This window comes from Protopterus annectens, chromosome 11.part0 (genome assembly GCF_019279795.1).
Source record: "Protopterus annectens isolate FY-2018-M chromosome 11.part0, PAN1.0, whole genome shotgun sequence".
NCBI lineage: Eukaryota > Metazoa > Chordata > Ceratodontiformes > Protopteridae > Protopterus > Protopterus annectens.
The window spans coordinates 1,195,581,767-1,195,607,097 of NC_056745.1; the positions used below are offsets into that span (position 1 = coordinate 1,195,581,767).

At 37.1% G+C, this 25,331-nt stretch overlaps 1 protein-coding gene across 1 annotated transcript in view; it reads left to right on the forward strand.

Moving 5' to 3' along the window:
• The window catches only part of LOC122814856 (chloride anion exchanger-like), a 526,231-nt gene that overhangs the window by 161,431 nt on the left and 339,469 nt on the right, over positions 1-25,331 (forward strand). The window contains exons 3-4 of the mRNA XM_044087137.1: positions 16,476-16,586; positions 22,566-22,726. Of these exons, the coding sequence (XP_043943072.1) occupies positions 16,476-16,586; positions 22,566-22,726 (272 nt within the window). The remainder of the gene's footprint in view (positions 1-16,475; positions 16,587-22,565; positions 22,727-25,331) is intronic.

Genomic DNA, 25,331 nt, shown 5'->3' on the forward strand with positions numbered 1-25,331 from the left:
ATATGCATGGGTGTCGTGAAGTTTTCCACTTCTGTCTTAAGAAGCGTGAAGTTGGCTTTGGAGAAATTTTTTACAGTGGTTTCCCTAATAGGGGGTGGGGGCGGGATGTGGATGTCTAGGGTGATTAGCTTGTGGTCAGATCTGACCGAGGAACTGACCTCTGGTGCCCCATGTTGGTAATGACCAGGTCTAGGATATTGCTGCCCCTGGTGGGGATGTGGATAAGTTGATCCAAGGTGTTGGAATTTATGAATTCCAGAAACATTGCATAAAATAGTTGGCACATGAGTAATTTTCCCAGTTAATGGTGGAGTAGTTGAAATCGCCCATTATTAGGGTATGTTGTACCCTAATATTTTCCAGTGTATCAAGAAATGAGGAGTGGGAATCCTGGGGCATGGTGGGGGATCTGTAGCAAGCTACAATTTGGATTGCGGTCTTGCCGAGAGTTAGTTGCACTTGGATAATCTCGGATGCATTATGCTGAGCAACTAGCCTGGAGGTGTGGATATCTTTAACAAATATGGACACACCTCTGCCTTTAGTGTTTCAGTCCAGTTTACGTGTCCGAAAAGTGTGGTATGAATTATAGCCTGGTAATGCAGCTGTGCTCTCAGGAGCCTTGAGCCAGGTCTCTGTCACTGCACAGATGTCGATGTTCTCCATTTTAAGGAGTGCCTCAAGTGAGTGCATTTTGAGGTTTGGACTTCTAGCATTGAGTAGCAATACCCTCAGATTTTGCTTGCTTGTACCTGTTACGGTGATGAATTTGTCATTTGAACCTTGCCTAAAAAAGGCACTATAGGGGTGGCAAGAACCTTAGCCAGTATCCAGAATCCCAAGGGTGACAGGTGCAGGCCATCTCTGGCAAAGCATAGTGGTCTGTCGATCATGCCATCCCAGGCAGACAGATACTGGTTCCCCTTAGAATGACACCAAAAGCTTAGTCAATTGTTGAAGTCAATCATTTTGTCCTTCTACTGTAGTATCATTCTGGGTGATGGCTGGATGCTAATCAGGGCTAGGGTCATACCTGCCCAGTCTACAAGATCGGAGAGCTCCTCCATGTCTCTTTTCATGTAGTCCAGGGAGGTACATCTCAGGTCATTCACACCAACATGGACAATGAAAGGAGTCATATTTGTACTTGTTGTGGAGTGACCTGAGTGTGTGCATTATGTGGCAGATCCTGGCACCCAACAGGCAACTGACACTAACTTTCTCCTTGTCTAGCCTGGTGAGTGGAACATCAGTGTGCCTGACTATAGAGTCACCTATGACTAGAGTGTTGGATATGTTGTTGTGCCTTATGGGCTGTGGTTGGGTGGCACACTGAGTTAGTGGGCTATGTGTCATTTGGGTTTGTTGGGGGGTGGATGTTGCTTGTGTTTCTGCTTTGGAGGTCTCTGCTGCTTGGGCAGGTTTTTATTGAAAGCCTCCATTAATGTAGGTGTGTGTTTTGTGTTTCTATGTGTGTGTTTTGGTGGTGTAGGTTTTGAGGGACTATGTGATAAGTGTGGTGTGGTGCAAGTGTTTACCCTCTCCTCTTGATTGTCTAGTCCAGTCTTGGGTCTTTGCTTCCAGTTTGGCTATATAAGTGCATCTCTCACAGGTTGTAGTGTTGGGTGGTAGGAGGAGAGGGTTGTCTGTGTATATGAGGCAATTGCTGCATTGCCCCAAGATGCCCAGATTCATCAGGTAGACAGGAGAAAACACCAGGAGCTGACCCATAGACATGCCTGGATATGTGCTTATTTATTAAGTACTAAAAACTGTTTTCCTCTAGACAAGTGAGGAAAGTTGAGTGCTGTAGTAATTTGTAGCTTATTTAGTGTTTTCAATGAGTTCTGAACAAGTGCTGAGCTCAAATAAACAGATTTGAGTGCTAAAACTAAAAAAACTGGCTAGTTCTAAGGGAAAATTTGAAGAGCCGACTTTATGGGGCCGGGAATACTTTAACCCTAGCTAAGCGGCGATGCATAAAGTGCATTTTTTTAATATAACAGTAGCAAATGAGCAAACTGATTTAAACAAATTAACCAATTAACCAATAAAAAGCTAAAAACTGAGCCCCGTTCCAGCAGTCTTCGATCAGACAAGTTCTAATTGCAGGTGCAGGGGAACCTTCTCCAGAAAAAGATGGCCTGGATTAGTGCTCAAGTTATACAAACAAAGCTTGATTCAGCAGGTCTGAATCTAATCTTGTGCTACAGCAAACAAGGCATACCAGTTTCAGAAAGAAACAGTTCAAATAAGCAGGCACAGTAAACTTTTAACCAGAAACTCCCTGCTCAGAAGGGCAGACTCTACCCTCTCCTCCCACAAGAGTGCAGACCACACCTTCTTAATGTAAAATAGCTGTCCCTAAGCCCAAGTGCTTAAACCTGAACTAATACACTTTTAGAATAACAGACACTAAGCCTTCAATCAGCAACTCCCAACTTAGAAGGATGTAAGCTACCTGTTCTGCCACAACAGTGAAGACCACAAACCTTCTTAATGTAAAACAACTGGTCTGAAGCCCAAGTGTTTAAACCAAAGGCTTAGAATAACAGTTACAATTTAATCAGGCTACTAACAAGCAGTAATAAATGCAGCAGAAGAAATACAATTAAGTACTTTTAAGAACAGGCAGCAAAAGCAAAATAAAGTAATAAAATAGGAAGAAACACAAATACAGTAAAAGCAGATGAATAAAGTGCAATTTTTTTAATAACAATAAAAAAATGAGCAAACTGATTTAAACAAATTATCCAATTAACCAGTAAAAAAGCTCAAAACTGAGCCCTGTTCCAGCAGTCTTCAATCAAACAAGTTCTAACTGCACACTCCTGCCACTAGGGTGCAGGGGTACCTTCTCCAAAAAAGATGTTTTGTTTTAAAATCTCAGAGTTGTTTGCAAGTAGTACATAATGTAGTAGTGATGTACTACATCACTATACACAGCATGGTCAACTATAATACTTCGATATTTTGTTTTTCAACATTTTAACGTTTCAACTATCTTGCCATTCCATATATTCATGTCGACATTTGCATATTTGATTATATTACCATTCAATATGGTAATATAGACCAAATATGCCAATACCTTCACCTGTGTTTTTATTCTCAACTAATCCATTAACATTCCAAATCACTATGTCAAATTGTGCCACAGTAAAACTTATATTTTATTCTAGTTAACTTACATTATTTATATTTCCGTTATATACTAGTCTTTCATAGTATTCATTTAATACTCTTTGTGTCACTTTATTTATATTTGTGTAACACTGTCCATACGGAACCTGATCTCTTATAATAACAAAGAATCCCCTCCCTCCTCAAGATATAAAAAGCAAATTACTATATACATATTTTTGAAGGGCATTGGAGCCGATGCCCTATACAAACAGCAGTATAAAGTTTCTTCCTGTCCTCTCTAATCAGATTATTTCGGACTTGTGAACAGATATAAATCACTGATCTATTTATCTCAGCTGGGTGCAGCTCTTTCTTTTTGAAGCTGACCCTCTATTCTTGTGTTACTAGATAGTCTATCCATATTATTTGATATTCATTTCTAAAGGTTATTCATGCCTGAAATCATTGCACCTTTTAAAACATATTTCATTTACTTTTCATTAGATATTTCAAAATGTGTAGCTACTCTTAAAAAGGTCAGGTTTATCTATCCAGACACAATGCCTCCACCGTAATGCAATCACATACAGCATGCAAGGAAAGTAACTTGTATTTCCTCAACACTGGAGACAGTTCACTCTGCTGACTGAAAATCTTTTTTTTTTCTGAAGACTGGCAATACGTGCAACCTTAACCAAACTACATACAAAATAAAATAATGTACTTATTATCTCATTGGTATTTATTGTTCTTAATGGTTTTAAACTATCTTTCAGTGTACATAATTTATATTTTAATTATGCCAAACAGAATTGTACATAAGAATGTTGGTATCTAGCCTATATTGCTTTACCATACTTGTCTCATTAACATATGTATTGTTAGACTTCGTGCATGCATTACCATAACTAACGTTATTCAATATTATATATATTGATTCCCACCCCATAATATAGTAATATCCTCTTTCATTCATCATTCGTTTATACCTCCTCCCCTTCCCCCAGTGTCATAGTAACATTACTGAAAGTGGCACAACTTAATTCCATTTTGAAAACAGGGACTTCCATCAGACAACACAAAATATAATCCCTCTTCAATTAGTTAATTTCATTTTGTAATACATTTTGAGATATAATACTTATATTATTACATTTATTTTACTGAACTGGTTATTTTCTGTCGTGTACTTACTGATTCAATGTTTTTAAGCTATTGCTCAGAACGCAACTCACATTTTGATTATATCACACCCTTTTCCATAAAAATATTTATCCATTTTTAAGTACTGTCCTGATTCCCTGATACAGTGTTCTCAGTTCATCGTTTTTGTGAAATATCCCACTTCTTGAAAACGTTTTCAGTTCCTTTCATTTTATCCATCATTTTCTTTTAGAAAACAGCAAATGTTTTTAAAGGAAATATCTCACTGGAAGTGTCAATGGTTTGCTTTCTACACCTGTTAACTAGCTGTTTGTTCCTTTTGCTGCCTCCAAGTCTTCTTTTCTCTTTGTCAGTTCACCTTCTTCCAGGTGAAGGTCTGTATAGTATTTTAATCCAAGTGGATAGAAGACCCAAAGTAATGCATGATACAATAACTCGAAATGAAGTCTCATTTCGCTGTAGATTCCTATGGAAGGGGTAATATATTTCTGTTGGTTTGTGTTTACAGTGAAAAGTTATTATCCACATAAATCCTTGTGATGCCAAACTTTAAGATTGTTTCCTTCCTTCTCAAATGGAAAGAATGACCTCCTTTAGCTGGTATACTCGTAGTTTAGTCAATCCAGGTCTTAAATGCTTTCTCAGTCTCAGAATAGGCGTATTTACTTCATGTGTTCTTTCTATTTTATTATTAGCAATAAGAAAGTACAGCCCTTGTGCTGAGGCATTTTCTCATAAAGTCTTTGCAATCCTTCCTTTCAACTTGTTTTGGTACTGCTATAAATCTCCGTTTGTCTCTGTGACCTGTCCTTGAGTTTATCTAGTTTCAGTGACATTTGTTCATATTTAAATGCTGTTCACCATCCTTTTCATTTTCAGCACTTTGCATATCAGTTATTTTCTTTGAATACCAAGTTAAAGCATCCTCAATTTCTGGAGCACTATGTTATTTATTTCTATATACTCCAAAAAGGAGCCCCTTATCTTGAAAATCACAACATGCATTTGGTCAGTCTTTTTCTTTAGGGTGTCTGATGAATTGTCCTCTTCAGATGCCATTGCGATCTGTTTTTCCTACATCTGCTCAACCACACTACTTTCTGCCTCTTCTGTGTTTTCACACGATCTCCATTTCACATTACTTTTCTCTTCTTTATTGACCTTCTAAATATCATATTTGCTTCAGCTACTAATTTATATTAACAATGTGCAGTAGATTGCAGGCTTTTCCTCTTTTCAGCTGTTTTCTGCCCAGAACTCTGTTTTTAGCTGTCAGCATTACTGCCACTTTTTAAATCCCTTCCAATCTTGTATCCTTGTTACACAGGGAGGGGAGCTCAAATCTATAGCACATATAAATCTATAGCACATATAAATCTATAGCATATATAAATCTATAGCACATATAAATCTATAGTACATATAAATCTATAGCACATATAAATCTATAGCACATATAAATCTATAGCACATATAAATCTATTGTACATATAAATCTATAGCACATATAAATCTATAGCACATATAAATCTATTGTACATATAAATCTATAGCACATATAAATCTATAGCACATATAAATCTATAGCACATATGCCTGGAAGAGAATGTGATATACATGAGATGTGGCCAGCAAATCTAAAGTAAAGACTGAAGCCTTACTCTAGTCAAAGACTAATCCCTCTGGGCCATCAATGCTGCCTTCTAGGAATAGAAGTTGGGGGGGGGGGTCAATAAAAACAAACATAATGAAATTTTGCTTAAATTAAGACTACCCATTAGCTTAAAATCAGAGCAATTAAAGGGGCTTAGTACTAAAGCAAAGCAGACCAAGAACTAGTTAGACCAGGAAAACAGTTTCATTATCAGATCAGCACTATTCATACACAAAAGGAAAATCAAGTTAAGTGTAAGGCTGAGAAGATAGGTTGCATGGATAATTATCTGAACAAATCTATATCCTCTCATGATACAGAAAAAGTCTTTTAAGTCTTTTGTTAGATCCAGATTAGGCTCATTAACCGAATTTCTGAAGTTACCAAAACCACAATGTTTTGGTGACAAAACAAAGAGTCAGCAAGAAAGTCAGTAACTTCTTGTAGAAGTGTCCCCACACAACTGGGTGGACAGTAGGTGACAAGAAATCTACAGTTTGCATCTCCCCAGGACATATTCAAAAGATTTGGTAGTCCTTTAGGCAACCTGGGCCACTTTGTCCTAATTTTTAAAACACATAGTTACCACTTTCCATGGTACTTTCTGCCCGCAGCACTGGATAACAAAAACACCAAGGAGACACAGCATGTCAAATGAAAGTCAAACATGTCACCCATCAAAGGCTCCCTTAAAATAAGCAAAGTAAACACCAGGCAGCAATTCAAAGATACTCTTGGGCTCATTATTAAGGCCCATGCATTCATATAAAGGTGTGATATTGGACCAGTTAAGAGCAGCTCGCCCCTGGCCTACCAGTGATAACAGTCAGTAGACCTATATAATGCAGAAGGAAAGACGGATGCGACTCAGCATGTCATTGGTCCACAGGGCTGATAAAAGGCCCTCATGCCCTGCAGAGGCATCACTTTCAGAGCATCCATTAAAGCCCACTTTTATCATCTGCACCTGTGCTTATGGAAAATATGAAAGTGCCTACAGATCTGCAAAGAAGGGTCAGACAGTAAGGTGGGCACAAAGTGGCAAAGCAGAGTAAAAACATTCCTATGAAAGTAAAAATTAACATTAAACCCATACATAGCAAGTCTGTTGTACATGGAGAAAGGTAAAATAAGAAGAACTGCAATAAAGAAAAAAATGCAAATATTAAACCTGGCAAAACTAGTGTTAAAGACCTAAACCAACATTTTAGGCAGATGACCAAATGGAAATATAAATGGCAAAAATAACTTAAAGTTATAACTACAATGCAAACTAAAAATTAATTATTCAAAACTAAATATGATTTAAAGAAATGAAAATTTGAAGGCCCACATTAAACCAGAGTAGTAGCTCAGGCAAAATATAGTCACTGTCCAAAAAATGTATTCCTGTTAATGCTGTAGCAATAAGCACTCACATTTCGCAAAATATCACAACAAACAATGTTTTTTTTTTGTTTTTTATTTTTTGTTCAGTACAAAACTCCATTTTTATAATGAACAGCATAAATATCATCACCATGAAATCTGAAACAGGATAATATACTTTTCAAAATCACTTTAACATAGAACAACATGTAAAAGCGATATGCAATATTTGCATTATAACAAGGATGGCTTTAGGCCAGTTCAACTTACTTGTCTCAAAATGGCCCCACAATCATGGGGGGCCTTGCACTAAGCTATAACAGGGGCATTATGCCTTATGTGACTTACAAGAGCATTTGAGAGCAATACAGCAAAGTGTGAGGTGTTTTCCTACTTGTAGTATTGCTTCCATTGTACCTATGAATCACATTTGTGAAGCAGAATATGTTTCCTGTCATATAATGTACTACTAGTTAATTTAGTATTATAAAACACTACTAGTTAATTTAGTATTATACAAACTGGTACATCACACCACTTGTATGGATCACAGTCTTAGCTGTGCATGCTCTCAGAGTTGTCATTTCCTGCTGCTGAATGTCCAACAGTGTTTTCCACCCAGCTCTGAATATGGATTAACTATCTAGTTTTGCGTGTCATTCCAGTTACTGTCCGAAGATATGATTGAATTTAATCTGAAGACTGACAGTAGTATTGTGTTTTCTTTTGATGATTTGAGGTGTATGATTGGATGCTAAACATAATTATGAAAAAATGTGGACTAGCCAGCTTTAACCAATATCAAAAGAAACAGCAGTTAGCACACAAATAACTAAATAAATGAATAAACAAAAATAAAAGCAGATACAGAGATATGTAGTAACTTCTGATCACCAAGACTTGCGATGGAATATTACCAGTTCAATGGTACAACAGAGAAACATTTACTAAGGTTGCAGATGGGGCAAAATAATCCCAGTTAAGTGAAGCATGAGGTGTGTGTGTGTGTGTGTGTGTGTGTGTGTGTGTGTGTGTGTGTGTGTGTGTGTGTATGTGTGTGTGTGTGTGTGTGCGCAGTGGAGAGAGATAGAGTTAGTCAGAAAAAATATTCTACTTGACTAAAAGAAGAAAAAAAATAACATAAGCAATTTAATCATAACCATAAAGGTACTGCAGGGATAGCATAGCTATAGAGTCACATACAAAATGGGAGAAACAACAGAAAATTTAAAGATTAAAGGCATTCTATTACTGACAACTCTAAATTATCCCTGCATATAATTTTTATGTAGGCCTTGAGGCCTGGGTTAGGGCTTGAATTGATCTGGAAGCATCAGTGCATTTACACAGTTAAGCAAATAATGAAAAAATACAAATAATCTCTCAATAGTCATAAGATGGATTCATTTGCTAAGGAGAGGCCTGAGATGATGGTGATGATAGTGATTATTATTATTATTATTATTATTATTGTTGTTGTTGTTATTATTATTGTTATTATTATTATTATTATTGGTGTTGTTATTATTATTGTTATTATTATTATTGTTGTTATTATTGTTATTATTGTTGTTATTATTATTATTGTTGTTGTTGTTATTATTGTTATTATTGTTGTTATTATTATTATTGTTGTTGTTATTATTATTGTTGTTGTTGTTGTTATTGAACATTCTGTGGTAGTTTAACAGCTTTATGTGCTTTTGTGAAAACACACTGACTGTAACAAGGTATGAGAAATGGCAAAGGGCTCCAATAATTCTGAATAGGTACAGGAGGTGAGTGAGATTCCCTGAAGGAAGAAAGCTGTAATATGAGATTAGAGTACATAATGGAGTTTAGAAAATAATTAATGCTGTTTCTGCCCCCCTTCCTATCTCCCCACGACCATCAAGCCCATCCTCATGGACTCATTTGTCTCATATTTCCTGGACTCTGAGAATAATGGTCATGAGAAAGAAGATTATAGCTGGTTTATGTTTCAAGTGAGCTTGCTTTGGAGTATTATACTCTGATGTTGTCTGCAGTACCTCACAAAGAAGGTGGCGTGCTTGAATGCATGTAACTAACCAAGCCAGATTCTTAGCTTACTAATATTTTAACATGTTTTGACAAAATATAAGGTAATAAAGATATTATTTTGTTTTTAATATACAGTAGTAGCATAATAAAGATATTATTTTTCTTTTAATATACAGTAAAAGCATATATTCCTGACACTTAATTTTAAGTAATCTTACGTCCAGAAAGTCCAGCTAGAAGGTGATTGGGGTAGGGGTGTTGTGGTATATGAATAGTCAGCTTGGGGGCTCACCAAAATGTCCCAAATTGGGCCCAGTAATTACTATAACCAGCTATATATCATAATACTGTGCATAAAATATTTTAAATAATGTAGCCATTATCTGGAAAATTAAATGAATCCATGTTCCAGTATTAGAGAACAGAGTTTGCTAGTTTTAAAGATAATCCCTAGGATTCAGTAAAAAACATACTGATTATGGGTTGGTCAATTAGTGAAACAGTCAGAAAATATAATTCAGAGGTAGGTATGGCTGCAATGAGAAAGACCTCATTAATAGCTGATTACCATGTCTCTAAATCAAACATTAGCACTGTCAGATCTGATCGCTTTAGTGTTTTCCCTAGCATTCTATGCTTTATGCTTTATGGCATCACATACAAATACACAAGTGTACTTATAGTGCAGGAAAGATCAGTGAAGGCATGATTGTGAAGGTGAAGCCGTGCATACAAACGTGCAGACACATACATACACATACAACATCTGGACCCAACTAAGTTTGGTTTCATCAAGGGCAGATCATGTCTACTCAACCTAGTAAACTTTTTTGAAAAGGTCACCAAAGCAGTGGATGAGGGCAAAATCATTCAAACTGCATACCTTGACCTGGCCAAGGCATTTGACACAATACCCCACTCGGGCATTGTTGACAAATTCAAGAGGTTAGGTAGAAACCCGTATGTCATCTGGTGGATAGCCAACTGGGTCACAGACAGGACCCAGGAAGTTAGAATTGTGGAGTCCATCTCTACAAGGAAGCCAGACATAAGTGGAGTTTCTCAGGTCACCAAAGCAGTAGATGAGGGCAAAATCATTCAAATTGCATACCTTGACCTGGCCAAGGCATTTGACACAATACCCCACTCAGGCATTGTTGACAAATTCAAGAGGTTAGGTAGAAACCCGTATGTCATCCGGTGGATAGCCAACTGGGTCACAGACAGGACCCAAGAAGTTAGAATTGTGGAGTCCATCTCTACAAGGAAGCCAGACATAAGTGGAGTTCCTCAGGGATCAGTCCCTGGACCGCTCCTTTTTGGCATTTACTTCTTAGAAGTGAAGGCCAATGTCAGTGGTCTCTGGCTGACTAAATTTGCAGATGATTGCAAATTAGGAGCTGTCATTGAATCACACACTGACACAAATATTTTCCAGGAGGGGCTAACACAGACAAACAACTGGTGTCAGAGCCATGGACTAAAACTAAATGCCAAGAAATGCATAATAGTATTCTTTGGGAAGTCATCCACTCCTGATAACTCTCATATTAACAACACACCCCTTAGAGTTAACCCAGTAGTCAGGGGCTTAGGGACACACATAGCAATCTAGCCTTTGATCATCACGTGTCTACAGTGGTGAGGAAATCATTCAATGTTGCACAACTTATAAACAAAGGTATAGCATCTAAGTCCAAGGAAGTCATTGTTCCACTGTATTCCGCATTCATCACACCTATCATTAAGTGCAATGCCCCCTATGGTATGTACATAACCAGACATATCCAACAATTGGAATGTCCACAGAGGTTCCTCACTAAAAGAATACAAGGCATAAGTAATATGTCCTATGCAGACCGGCCCAAGGCCCTATCCCTATATTCTGTCGCCAACAGGCTTTTGAGGGGAGATCTATGCCTGGCATGCAGGGCATTGTCAGACCCCACTCTGATGAACCTCCTGCATATCCATAAAACAACAGCACCAGAATTACCCATTCTAAAGACTTAAACCTTGCCTGTGATATAAATAGGACCTGCTGGAGAGATAGGTATGTATCCCAGAGACTATCCTGTTTATGGAACAGGCTCCCCATCCATGTGAAGCAGAGTTCCTCTCTAACCCAATTCAAGTGCAACTTGGACAATCGGATTGGAAACCAGAAATTCATCTCTGGTTTGGCACCTATGTCTCTAATGGACACAGGTAACCTGTAAATGGTTCATCTCCCAGGCCCATGCTTACACTTATCAAGGGTATCAGAACTTGTCAGAGATTTGGGATGCATCGCTAGGCTTAAAAAGGCCCTTGTGGTTGTTAGCCTATTAAACACCTTTGAACCTATGAACCTATACACACAGGCACAAACTCACCTATATACACACATGCACACACAAACTCACATACACACACACACACACACACACACACACACACACACACACACACACACACACACACACACACACACACACACACACGTCTACACACATATTCATGCAGACTCATTCATGCCCCTACAGTCATATCCACACAAATAGATACACTAACAGCCATCACCCCATGCCTTCATTGAGCTTATCTGCACTATGCGTATTCCCAAAGCAGTGAATGAGTAGCAGTTAGGTTACTGAGGTGGTCATTTTTCTTTCTGGAGTAAAATTTTATTCAATCAAGCAATTCAGATTTGGGGCCATGGATGCTTCCAAGAAGAGTGCATGGTTAATTAACTTTAGCCATTCTCTGGATTGACACATTAGCAAGTCGCTTCTATCACATAACTGTTCTCTGCACTGACTCTGAGGACTCCAAGAGGGGAAAACCACAGTTAGAGCAGTGTATGAATTTGAAAGGCTGCTGAGTTAAGGCATCCACAATCTGCTAAGCCTTTCTGAATCCCAGGGCATATGCAAAATATGACAGTGATGATGCTTACTATGGTTGATATCACCTTATCGAAATATAGGTAAACTACCATTTTCAATATGTATATGTACAACATTTTCACTTCTTTTGGGTTGCTGTCCTATCATAGCGAGTGGTATTGAACAACTGAGAAAGGATTTGCGAGGTCCAGCTGCATGAATTCTATGACCCACTCAGAGTCTCCAGTCACAGCCAACACCCAGCTCATTCAGCTCCAGAGCAGCACACTGATGGGCCCATGTCATGGAAGACACAAAGAGAAAACATTCAGAAGGACTCGTTCTAAAATATTCCTCACAAGCAAAACAGATGAAATGTGCTAGAAGCGTTATAACTTCATTAGAACATCTAGAGCAGCATGAGTGGCACAACAGTTGTCTCTGGTGCTGTAGGACCAGAAGGCTGTGGGTTCTATCCCCACTCCAGCTGACTGGATCACTCACATTGCAGTGCAGCATTGGTGGGTCTTGCCCTCTGGAGTGTAATATCCTTCAGATGAAACTTTAAAAGAGGTTGCATCTGTTTGAGTTGGTGGTAACTCAGCTGAATGTAAAAGATACCTTGGCAACTATTGTAAAAAGTAGGTTAAGTTTCCCAATGTCCTGGGCAAATTTCTTCCATTAGTATAAATACCACTTTGGGTTTCCCCTGAAAAAAGGCCACTATCCTAGTAGGACTAACCCGATCAAAACGGATAAATAAAATGAACAAATAAATTAAGATGTAAAATTAAAGTCAGCAAAATATTCCAAAGCAGAAATATAAGGGAAGTAAAGTCAATTGTCCAGTAGTAAAACAGTAGAGAGTTATGAATTATAAGGATCAGTCTGGTAATTTGTGAAGAGGAGTAAGGCTAGAATCTGTTAACAAGCTGCTAAATGCAGTCCATGGTTTGTTCCCTCACCCTGCTCTGTTACCCTGAATAAGCCTCCTAACTAGTCTGTATTTATCGGTTGTCACCGAAAAGGTTCCCTTGTGTCCAGTGGGATATCCAATTTAAGTAAATAAAAAAAGCAAAACAGTATTGTGTATGACAGCTGTAAAAACCAAGACCATAGATAGCTGCAAATAGTTACTTAAGACAATGAAAAAACAATTCATTAGAAGTACAACACTTGTAAACAGTATTTAAATGATCTAGGCAAGCAGGACAAGTAGGCAGGACAAGGAGAAGTAGCTTGTTATAACTTTTTCTGTTTTCAGCTGTTTTCTACCCAGTTTTTAGCTGCTTACATTACTGCCATCTTTTTAGAATCCCTTCCAGTCTTGTACCCTTGTGACACAGGAAGGGAAGCTCAAAGGCTCCCACAGATGTACATGAGATGTGGCCAGCAAGTCTAGAGTAAAGGCCAATGCCTTACTATAGTCAAATAATAATCCTCGACAACAAGGTTTTCTAGAAAAAAAGAAAAGAAAATAATTGTACTTGGTTATAAAAATGAGTATTAAGGTATTTAAAATATAGATAAGCTCTACAGATCAGGGGGTCTATATTATAACATCGAAAACTACAAAGATCGAATGTTATAATATAGAACCCTAAACATCGAAATCAACAAACATCGAACAGTCAGAATAGCGATTTTTTTTCCCAGGGAAAGAAATCGCTATTCCGAGAAACATACACAACACAAACACACACAAAAAACAGCAATCCACACACATACACTTAAAGTCCTACACCTAAACTAAACTTTACATACACTACTAGCTATCCACTTACCTTAACCCAACCCTAACCCTAAGGTCTGTCACTATCACACACTCACCTCACCCGCACCCTAACCCTAACTCACCTAACCCGCCTTCCAACCCTAACCTACACACAATCGCACATTTACCTGAACCCGACTCGTAACGTTCCAACATATCAAATGCTGAAAACATCAAAGCCACAGTAACAACCCACCAAATTCTTTCCCTGGGAAAGAATTTGGTGTCCTGCACCTTCGCTGTTTTCAGCGTTCAACAAAACTGGTTCAATATTATAACATTCGAACTTTATAAAATTCGATGTTATAATATAGACCCCAGATCAGCAGGTGGCCGAATGCCATCATCATGCATGCAAGCAATGCATACAGACAACTGCTACATCCGTGGGGTAGGCTATGGGTGGGAAACAAGGATAACATTATTTGTGGTTTACCACTATTGTCTTGCACTGAATGAAGCTTTTAACCTATATAATGCTCTGACCTTTGGTAATATTCCATAAAGAGTTCATGTTTAATAAACCTGTGAGCAATTCAGTTATTTAACAAATAATCAATACGTATTTACCATGCTGCTTTAATAAAACTTATTTCAGAAGAGCTTTGAACATCTTTGAAAATAAGTTGTCTTTTCTGCTATCACACAGTGCTATGAACCTTGAAAGCATAATTTTACAGACATTTAGCTGAGATTTGGTTTACTTTTAGCAACTTAGGGATACTACAGTGACTATGTTAAAACAATATCAGCACAAGACAAAGGTGTATTCTGTAAATGTTATCTACAATGAGATGACCAGAAAGACAGACAATGCAATAGGGAATCTGAAATATCATGTGACCAACAGACTAAGAACAGATTTACAACTTCTGCTGTCTTAACTTGATCTCTGTCACTATGCTTATATTTATAAGGGAGTCATTACACGGAGTGGTTGCCCACAGTCTTCAAGGCTGTTATTAATAAAATAATTTCCAGGCCCTTGACATTCACTTAGATGCTAATGATTATACAAAGGTATGATCATAATATTAGGACCAATGATACATTAGAAAAGTAGCTGGCAAATTATTGAAAGTCATTATTCATGCATACCTGCATCAATTAGTACTATGAAATACTCGCATAGCTTTTCTAACCTTACCTCACCCTTAGGCACTTTTCAGAAGGCATATGTGTTTCTTTCAGGAAGCTTACTAGGGAACACATGAGCCTCTGTGAGAAGATCTAGTTTTTCTTGTATTCCTGTCATGCAGATCATTCATTTTACATGTTAAACATTCAACATTCACCATTGTATAATAAAGGTCTTAAGTAAAGACCTTCTCCATGAGTGTAAAAATAAACCCAACATGAGATAAAGTTATTTGAAAATGAACAGCACAGTACCCAGGAGATACCATTCTTCCCCATCTAAGTTTTAGTCTATCATGTCTCCTAAACAATAAACATATAATTAATTATGTAACCTAATTCACTGAAACCTTTACAGGTTAGACATAAAATTAATAACCAGATATAGGTAGTCTTGCATTAGTTGTTCAGACTCCAATACTCAAAGTCTGTGGCAGAAAACTGCTAAAATGGCAATGGTAATCTAGGTGAAGCCCAAGCGTGGTAAAAATTCAGGGCACGATAATTCCTACATACATACTGTTGTTAACCATATATTTATTAAACACGAACTATTGATACCTAGAGGTAGGTGTGTGTGTGTGTGTGTGTGTGTGTGTGTGTGTGTGTGTGTGTGTGTGTGTGTGTGTGTGTGTGATGTGCGTGTGTGCGATGTGCGTGTGTGCATGTGTGCGTGTGTGTGTAGTGTGTGTGTGTGTGTGTGTGAGTGTGTGTGAGTGTGTGTGATGTGCGTGCGTGTGTGTGTGCGCGTGTGCATGTGTGATGTGCGTGCGTGTGTGTGTGTGTGTGTGTGTATGTGTATATGTGTGTATGTCAGAACAGTTCCATGGTAATTCTATTATTGGGACATTTAATAGGACCTACAAATAGGTCCTACACTGCATATCTCTGTCTCATGGTAACACAATGCGACAAAGGATGGTATCAGTGAAATATAACAGCATGCAACTATGTTTCTGTAGGTAAAACCTAAATATGCTAGTTCCTGTGGTGGTTTAATTACTATCATGCTACAATATGTTTAGTGCATGACCTTCAAACAGACTGGCTTAGTGCAGACAACAGTATGTACCTGATGCACTGCCTGTATTCACATATGTTGAGAAAGTCATGTTATTATCAACATAGATAATAAACTTGTATTTGTTTATGGATGACTCATTATTAAACCACAATATTTGCATCGTTTGTGATATCATTATTGACAGTCTGGCACTGGTATATATTAAAATGTGAAATAAACAATATAATCTGTGTGAATTGTTGAATATTAATGTTTTCCTAGTGTAAACAGTTTTTATTTGACAGTGTAACACTTGTTCAGCAAACACTTAACCAATAACCTAAATGTATTCATTTACAGGCCTTGCATATGCCCTTCTTGTATCTGTTCCCCCTGGATATGGACTCTACGCAGCATTTTTTCCCATCATAACTTATTTCTTCCTTGGAACCTCTAGACATATATCAGTTGGTAAGTGGCTATGCTGTTAACAACTCAAAAGATACAATTACGTAACCTAATAACTTTGTGGATCATTTGGTGAATGTAAAGTGTATAAAAACTTTGTCCATTTCAGATCACGAGGAGCTTTGACTTTTTTGTGAACTAACCATTACAACTGTGGAAATGAGAGAGAGAGAGAGAGAGAGAGAGAGAGAGAGAGAGATAGAGATTGAGATTGAGAGAGGAGTGGGGAGAACTCAGTGGGATGAAAGAATAAAATATTTTACTGGTGAAATGAAGTCTGTGCATAAAAATGGACAACAGCATTCCCACATTCTTCAAGCTGGTTGCTGATATAAAACATGGTACAGAACCATTATTGATTTTTCTTCCTATGTATCACAGTCCCATCCCTCCTAATATGTCAGATGACTAGACTACTATGTTTATCTACAATTATACAAAAAATGATCATTAGTATTGAAAAACAAGCACTCTGATTGGACAGCCCAGAGTGCCCAGTGTAAACTGAGCATCTACCAGCAGAAAAAACATCTGGCCGCTAAAGTGCCACTCACCAGCCAGACCTTCTATTAGTATATGATGGATAACAGCATTTTATACCGAGGACACACCAAATATGAATAAAATCAGGTATGTTCTGCAAAATTAAAGAAATTGAAACATACCTAATTATCCTCATATTTTTCTAATGACCCTCATAAAATGTTCTGTTGTTTTTAAATAGTTAAAAAATGCAACAGGGATGCTCCTTTTTCAATTGTTTTTCTTGTGCTGATGTACTGTGCAAGCATGGGAATGTAAGTCCATTATGCATGGGTAATATGTGTGCAGAGAGAAGACAATGTGGAAGGAGACTAAGGCACCATTATAAAAACACATTATTTAAGAAAGGTAAACAGTTTCTTTCTTAAATAATGTTATTATATAATAGCAGTAATCCAATTCTATGTGTGGGTATATCACGATTTACCCATGGTTGGCTTTGTTTAATACCATGGGTAAATCCTGACATACCCACACACAGTCATAGATTATTGCTTAATTCAGGTAAAATATGCCTTGGCATATTTTTTAAACTTTTGCAGATGAAGTGAGGCATCATTCTAATGTAAGCTAATGAAAAACTATGTGCAAACCACTTATTATAGGCTATACATTTAAGTTTTCTGTACAAATTTCCACTTTTTCTAGTTTTAAACATGCATATGTTAAGTACTTTCACCAGTTCTCTTTGCACGTGCCATTTTATATACATTACTGTTTTCCTGTTATTTCACTGATATACTCGATTCCACACCATGAACAGTGACACCGGTAATGCCAGTGATAACAGTGACACCGGTAATGCCAGTGATAAACACTGCCATGCAGAGATGACTAACATATTCTGACTTCTCTTTTGTGCATATCTACCTGTCTTCAACATATAGAGATTGTACCTTTTATCTTTTTTTAGCTTGCTATAATCACATTGTTATTCACTTACATTTTTGCTGCTTAAGTAACAATCTCAGTTTTCCTTTCCCTTCTCCTGACTTCACCTTGTTATGTCTTATGACTGGTTTACCTAATTATGATTTAAAAGTCAAATGCTATAAATGTACCTTCCTTCCATCATTGTGTAAAAGCTATTACTTACCTGCAAATACTTCTGTTTTATGCTCAACATGTTTTCATCTGTGACAAATGCTTTTAGATTCTAGTCACTAACTTGTGTTTTATACTTCCTTCTCTCTGTTTCAAAGCTATTATTCATTCATTCATTTCCCAAAACAGTTCACTCTAGTGAAAGTGAATGAAACTGCTAAGTCTAATTATGTTTTTTAAAAATCTATATTTTTAAAAATTGAACATCCATTTCCTGTCCATGGGATTCAAACCCACCTTGGCATCCCACATCTTGAGCAGTTCATCCCTTTCACTCATCTATTTCTCTATCCCTTACTGTCACTAAAATTACTTATTTAAAAGAGCTGCAGTGGCAGCATCATCCCACTACACTGCAACAATATATTTATGGCCCAAATATTTTTCATTTGAAGTTCAGTCTCATTCTTACATGGCATTCTCTTTTCCTGTTCATTGTTCACAACTACTGTTAACTTTTAGATTATTAGCAATGCCTGTGTCTCACCTGGTAGCATACTCATGTCTGTGGCTAGGAACATGAGCGGGTTATGAGTTCTATTCTCACACCTGGTGTTTGGATTCATTTTCCAGTACTTATACTCTAGTACAGCATAAATGGGAGCTGTACTCCTGAGGTGCTTTCCTTTGCGTAAGATGCTAAACTGAGTTTCTGTCTGAGATGGTGGTGTCTTAGGCAGATACAAAAGACTATATAGTATTTATGAAAAAAAAGGAATAGGGTAATTTCCCCACAAGACCTATCCAAGTTACCCTTAGTCAGTATGAATACTAGATTCACTTCATGTTGTTGAATCATCAGTTTGTTGACAGAGTGAAGTACTTCACAAATTCTAAATAGTACTCTTTTTCTGAGGACTGAAGATTTTGAAAAGAGGACGACTGAATGTATAGGGGAAAGGTTAAGTGTGGTTTTGCATTTTTAATGCCCAACCCTTTGAATAAACTGAAAGTTTCAGTAGTGGGGTGAGAGAGAGAGAGAGTGCATGCGTGTGTGTGTGTGTGTGTGTGTGTGTGTGTGTGTGTGTGTGTGTGTGTGTGTGTGTGTGTGTGTGTGTGTGTGTGTGTGCACGCACGCACGTGCGTGTGTGTGTGTGTGGTTGCAGGTTAGGGAAGGGGATAGATTTAGAGTTGTGGAGGTGTAGTCATGTGTGTGACATGTGCCTGAGTGTCTTGCGTAGTGCTAATACTACAGAAAGGGTTTTTGTAAGTAAAGTGATTAGGGGCAGAATTAGGGTTAGCACACATTAGTAAGGTGGTGCTGTTCATCTGTACTAATGTGTGCTAGCCCTAACCATAATCCTACCCTGGCCCTAACCCAAACTCTGTACTTCATCTTAGAAGAACCCTTTCCATAACTCAACCACCATTCAGACAAAGCATGTCTGAATTTTATTTGTAGGGTTTTGGTTAACCGATTGCAAGAGGAAACTGTTTGTTTTCATTTTGTGATTGTTTGTTGCTTTAATGTGTTGGATTTTTCAGTCAGTGCATTTTCAAATTGTAGGCATTAATTACCTGTGTTTCAGTGCTTGACCACTTTGATACTTCAGCATATACACATGTATCATATCAGTCAGGCCTGCCCTGAAAGGATATCATACTGAGTGGGACTTGCCCAATCAATATACATAAATTAGCATCTGTCAGTGAGTAAACAGGTACAGCTGTACATAAACACAACTCTTTAGAATTAAGCCTGATATTAAAAACATGCAAAACAGTAAGATGTCTACCTAATTAACTCAACGAGTATTCATTTCAGTGAAACCTGACTCCTAGCTGAATACATAATTAACTCAACAAATATTCATTTCAGTGAAACCTGACTCCTAGCTGAATACATAATTAACTCAACAAGTACTCATTTCAGTGAAACCTGACTCCTAGCTGAATACATAATTAACTCAACAAGTATTAATTTCAGTGAAACCTGACTCCTAGCAACACCTAAAACTAAACTGGATTATGGACAGATTACCTGAGCACTGATCAACACTATAACAGAATGGGGCAAGCTGATAACTGCTTATCTGCTGTTGACAGATGAAAGGGAAATCCATTTAATTTAAAATGATGATGACTATATTCTACAACATTCATTCTCTGTTGTTAGAAAAGAAAATTACTACATTTTCTGTAAGTGCAGGGTCAGACACAAGAACTTACACAACAGCATTCTATCTGTAGAGATGCCAACAGACAAGAGAACATCTAGAACAAATATACCTTACTATAATTGGGAATAATATAATATGGGGAAAGGGTAGACTGATGGAGAGAAAAATATAGGGTAGAAGCAATTAACAACAAACTTGAAATAGTTACTGCAAGTTCAGTGTGTCTCTTGTTTAGAGAAAGTACTTAAATGTAAGGAATGTATTACTGTCATGCTCCTTAATATTTTGTCTTTTGACACATCTGAATGTCTACTTTTATTAACAATTCAAATGCTGGATTGATTAAATGGTACAAACACTGTATATTATACCACTGAATATATTCCTTAAACTGGCATATGAAATGCTGCTAGCCCATTTACACACATATGTGACCTTTCTCTCATCTCTGGATTAGTCCCCTCAGTCTTCAGACCTCCTTCATGTTTCCCTTCCTGAAAATGTCCTCTCCATCTGCACTTAAAATGTCAGGCACATCTATAACCTATGTACTCTAGCTAAAATCTTTGAAAATCTCCTGCAGCAACAACTCTTAACACACATAAATAACTACAGTCTTCTCTGGGATCAACGACACAGCTTTAGAAATGCCTTTAACACTACAACTGCCTTGCTATCAGTAACTAACACCATGTATAACAGCATGGATAATGTAATCGCCTTTGCTGGCATCTTTATTGATATAAACTATACATTTAAGACTGTTTAATCCCAACTTAATTCTTCAAAAAATATTCAGACTCAGTTTTGATTAAAATGCCATAGTATTTTTAAAAACTATCTAGAAGGCAAAACCGTCTAAACTTACTATAATAACTCATTCCCTGAAATGGGAACAGTTAATACAGGTGTACCATAATGTTCAGTGTTAGGACCTCTGCCCTTCTCTTTATTTATTAATGACCTTACTTTTGAGCTACCAGACGTTGTGTTGATGACATCTGCTTACTGAAATCCAACAATACTTATCTCTCCCTTCAGTCAAATCTACAGAGTTAGTTGACTTTGCATTATGCATTGCTCCAAAATAGCAAATTACAACTCATCTAAAATTAAACCAGTGTGATGCTTTTTGCTCTCCAACTAAAGCTTGACTCCAGTACATGCCACTTATTAAATGCCATTCAACAAATATATCTTGGGCTAATTCCTGACCCCTTTCTCACCTTTTCACTAAATGCCAATAACATTAGAGCCAAAGTTTCTTAGTAACTCAAACTTTGCTGTTGCATCTCCCATCTTCTTTCTACTTCTTCATGGTTAGCTATTGCTAGAAATGTACTAATGCCTAAATTAGAATATGCACTTCTACTCTTATGCCTGGAATCTTCCCAAAACATTCACAGATTGTTGAAAATAAAATATGCAGATTTGTACTCCAGGCTGATAACAACACATACCTTGTGACTTTCCTGAATTATTTTATCTGGCTCCACATCACAAACTGCGCTTCATTTCTCATCAATACTTTTATATTCAAGATTCTGTATCTTGATTACTGCTCACCTCTGAAAAGACTGCACTCTGTCAGAGAACCTAAATGGAATCTTCATAGCAGTCATGGTGATTTCCTTGCTACGACCAAACCAGAATTCAAAACAACCATAGAAGAAACAGCTTTTTCCAAACTAGGTGCTGCAATTTGAAACTGCGTCTCAAATAAATTTAGAAAAAGTCAGACTGCAGAACTTCAAAACTGTACTATATGAACATTGGGTTAATGAACTGAAATGCAGTTGCCTTCAGGACCCAGGCTAAATCAATGCATTGCTTCCCATGTATACCATAATAAGACTCTTTATAACAGCCCCTACTTTTTCCAGTTAGTCATTAAGCCCAGTTAAAAAAATCTGTAAATAGAAACATTGTTGTCTCTACTAAATATACTTTGTATAAAAATCATTTTACTATGACTTAACCACACACATTGTCTGCTTCTCCCATTTTCTCTTTGCACTTATTTTGACATTATGTATGCTTTATATACTTATTTGTGTCTTTGCATGTACATATTTTGTAAATCAGTGCATTTTGTTGTACCTTCAAGTATTTAGTTCAGTAGACCAGCTTACTACTCAGTTTACAAATGGGAAATAAAGAAGTAAACGTGAAACTGCACTCATCATTCTGTATTGCTTTCCTTTTAATTAATTAGGTCCCTTTCCAGTGCTGAGTTTGATGGTGGGAACAGCAGTTAATCGATTAGTTTCTGAGGGTCCTGATCGCAGTAACGGTACCTTTCCTGAAGGATTAACAACAGCAGAAAAACAAGTCATGGTGGCCGTTTCTGTAACACTACTTGCTGGCATTTTTCAGGTTAGCAGTTATCAACATATTGGCTATAGAATTTAAAAGGTTTTTTTTTTTAGGAAAATTAGTTATATACTGGTTGATACATGTGGAAAGCACATTTATGTATTCCCTGAAAAGCATTTTATTTTATTTAATGATTGTATTTACTTTTTAACCTGCATTGCTTTCACATAGTTAACTGCTGGTCAAGTATTATGCCAACATTTTTCTTATACTGCAAATTTCTACTACTAGGTAGTAGCTGTAAAGTATCTAATCTTGCGTTAATAAAGCACTGGTTAGTTTATAACTAAACATCTCAATCTTATACAAATACTCTCCTGTAATAAGTTGTTTTGCATGATATCTGGAAACTGAAATCCCGCCATCCACCTGCTTATTATTATCCAGCTATTTATCATCATAATCTGTGTAACTTTATCATTTTATAAGAGAGGCATTTTACAGCTATTTAATATGTACCACCCCATCCATTCTTTGTGTTCTTTTTCACAGTCTGCAAAGCTCAGTTAATTCTTTCAGCACCAGAGTTTGTTTTTTTCTGTCACACACTCTTCGCCCTTCTTCACTATCCTCATCTGAGAGAAAAAGAGACGGACAGACACACACACACACACACACACACACACACACACACACACACACACACACACACACACACACACACACACTCACAAAACAAAAGTTTCATTTGTTTAAGCATCTCATCCTCTCTTTCTGGTGATTTGTCATTCAGTCTGTAATACGCACCCTGCCTATCTTCACTGTTTCTTGAGCTGATAAAAACATATTCAAATGTCATGCTCAGAGCCTTCTTACAGAGTTATTGTCAATAATATTAAATCCAGTCCAGACAATTGCTGCAATTTCTGTGCATTGAATCATTGATGCCCCCCCCCAAGACTCTGCACTATGTAAACATTTTGGGAACTGCAGAAGTTGGTATGAGCGTGATGCTAAGTGCTCACCTGAGAGAGCTTCTTTTATAAAGTAGTTCATGCCCATCCCAAGTTGTTTGGTCATTCATTATTTTATAGTTTTCCTCTTTATCTGATGACTGTTTATATTTCATTTGGCCCTTTGTGTTATGTTTTTATTTCTTTAACTTACTCTGCATCTCCTCCTTGACTAAGTCTGTCTTATTGCTGATGCCAGCTTTTCTTTTTCTGTCTTTATGGTTGTTTAGCCCTTAAGGCTTAATGATAGATGGTCTCAAATATTACCTGCTCATATCTGAGCATCCCTAAATCTATATACTCCTCTGTAATGTTACTTTTGGAGATTTCATCAGCAGGTGTCATCAGACCATAATGCCTGTTGGCAAAAGCTTACATTGAAATAATAATGGAAGAAATTAATGGATTTTGGTGTGCCTTTTTTCTTTTACTTTCTTCCAACTGTGAATCAGCACCTTATTTGTGGTATTATGTGCATGGGTGTTATTATTCTGACTGATACATCAGTTGACCACGTTCATCCCTTGAACTTAATGTCTGCCCTAATGCATCTGGGCTGCATTCCTCTGGATATTGACAGTGAGGACTTGGACTTTTTCTTCCAGCAATGCTATATCAGATCTCGACTCCATTCCCACATCTGTGATACAGAAGCTATTTTATTCTACATTTTACTATGATTTTCATTGGTTGATGATTTGGTTATATCACGGTTTGTTCTATGAGCAACTAGAAATTAAAAAAGAGTTAAAATAAATTTATAATCAATACAACAACAGACTGTAGATAATAATGAATCTACAAGCATCTCTTCAGTGTATCTACCCAGAGTGTTATCTAAGTATCCAATAAGTAAGTTAATTCAGTGGGCATAGCAGTTGCAGCTCCAGGATTTGTTTCAGGCTTGGGCACAAAATAACAGCACAACGGCTGGTTGGTGGAGAACATCAAGTGGTGTGAACTTGTGGCCAAAGTATGTGGTAATGTTTTGTGATGAGGTGGCTGTGTCTGATGTGACTTTGCTAATGATAAGTTAACTACGTTATTGTTTTGCATGTTTAAACCCCATTGGTGTGTCTACAATAAAAAGTTAATGTGTACAAAAGAATAATTCAGTAGTAAGCATTTGTTACACTTTGTGGCCTGAAGTGCTAAAGTTTTTTTTTTCTATGGACATCCTAAAGTTCAGTATGAGAGGGAAAGAATTTAAGGGGGTTACTATGGACCAAAACAGAGTGGCTGTAATGGTACTGATATTTGATTTTGCAAACTAGATTATGAATGTTGCAATGTTGTTGCAACATTACATAGCCCTGTTTTCTTACAGGGATTCATAAAATTTTTACCAGAAGCGTTCCAGTGAGTGTTTTTAAAAGCATCGCACATAGTATATTACATATGCTCATTGAAAATAGCTTATTGTGATAATTTTTTTCTGTGCTACAAATTGACGTAAGAATTTCTTCACACTTCTATTTGTCAGAGAACAGCACATAAAATGGTGCCATAGGTTAAGGCTCTCTTTGTATGTTAGTTGGATATTAACATAAGGATTTTTTATTACAAAATCCTTATGTGAAGCCTTAGCTGTGTTCATTATTTTACAAAGAGTTTTCATTAGCAGCCATGACCTTTTAGTTACCAGTATGCCA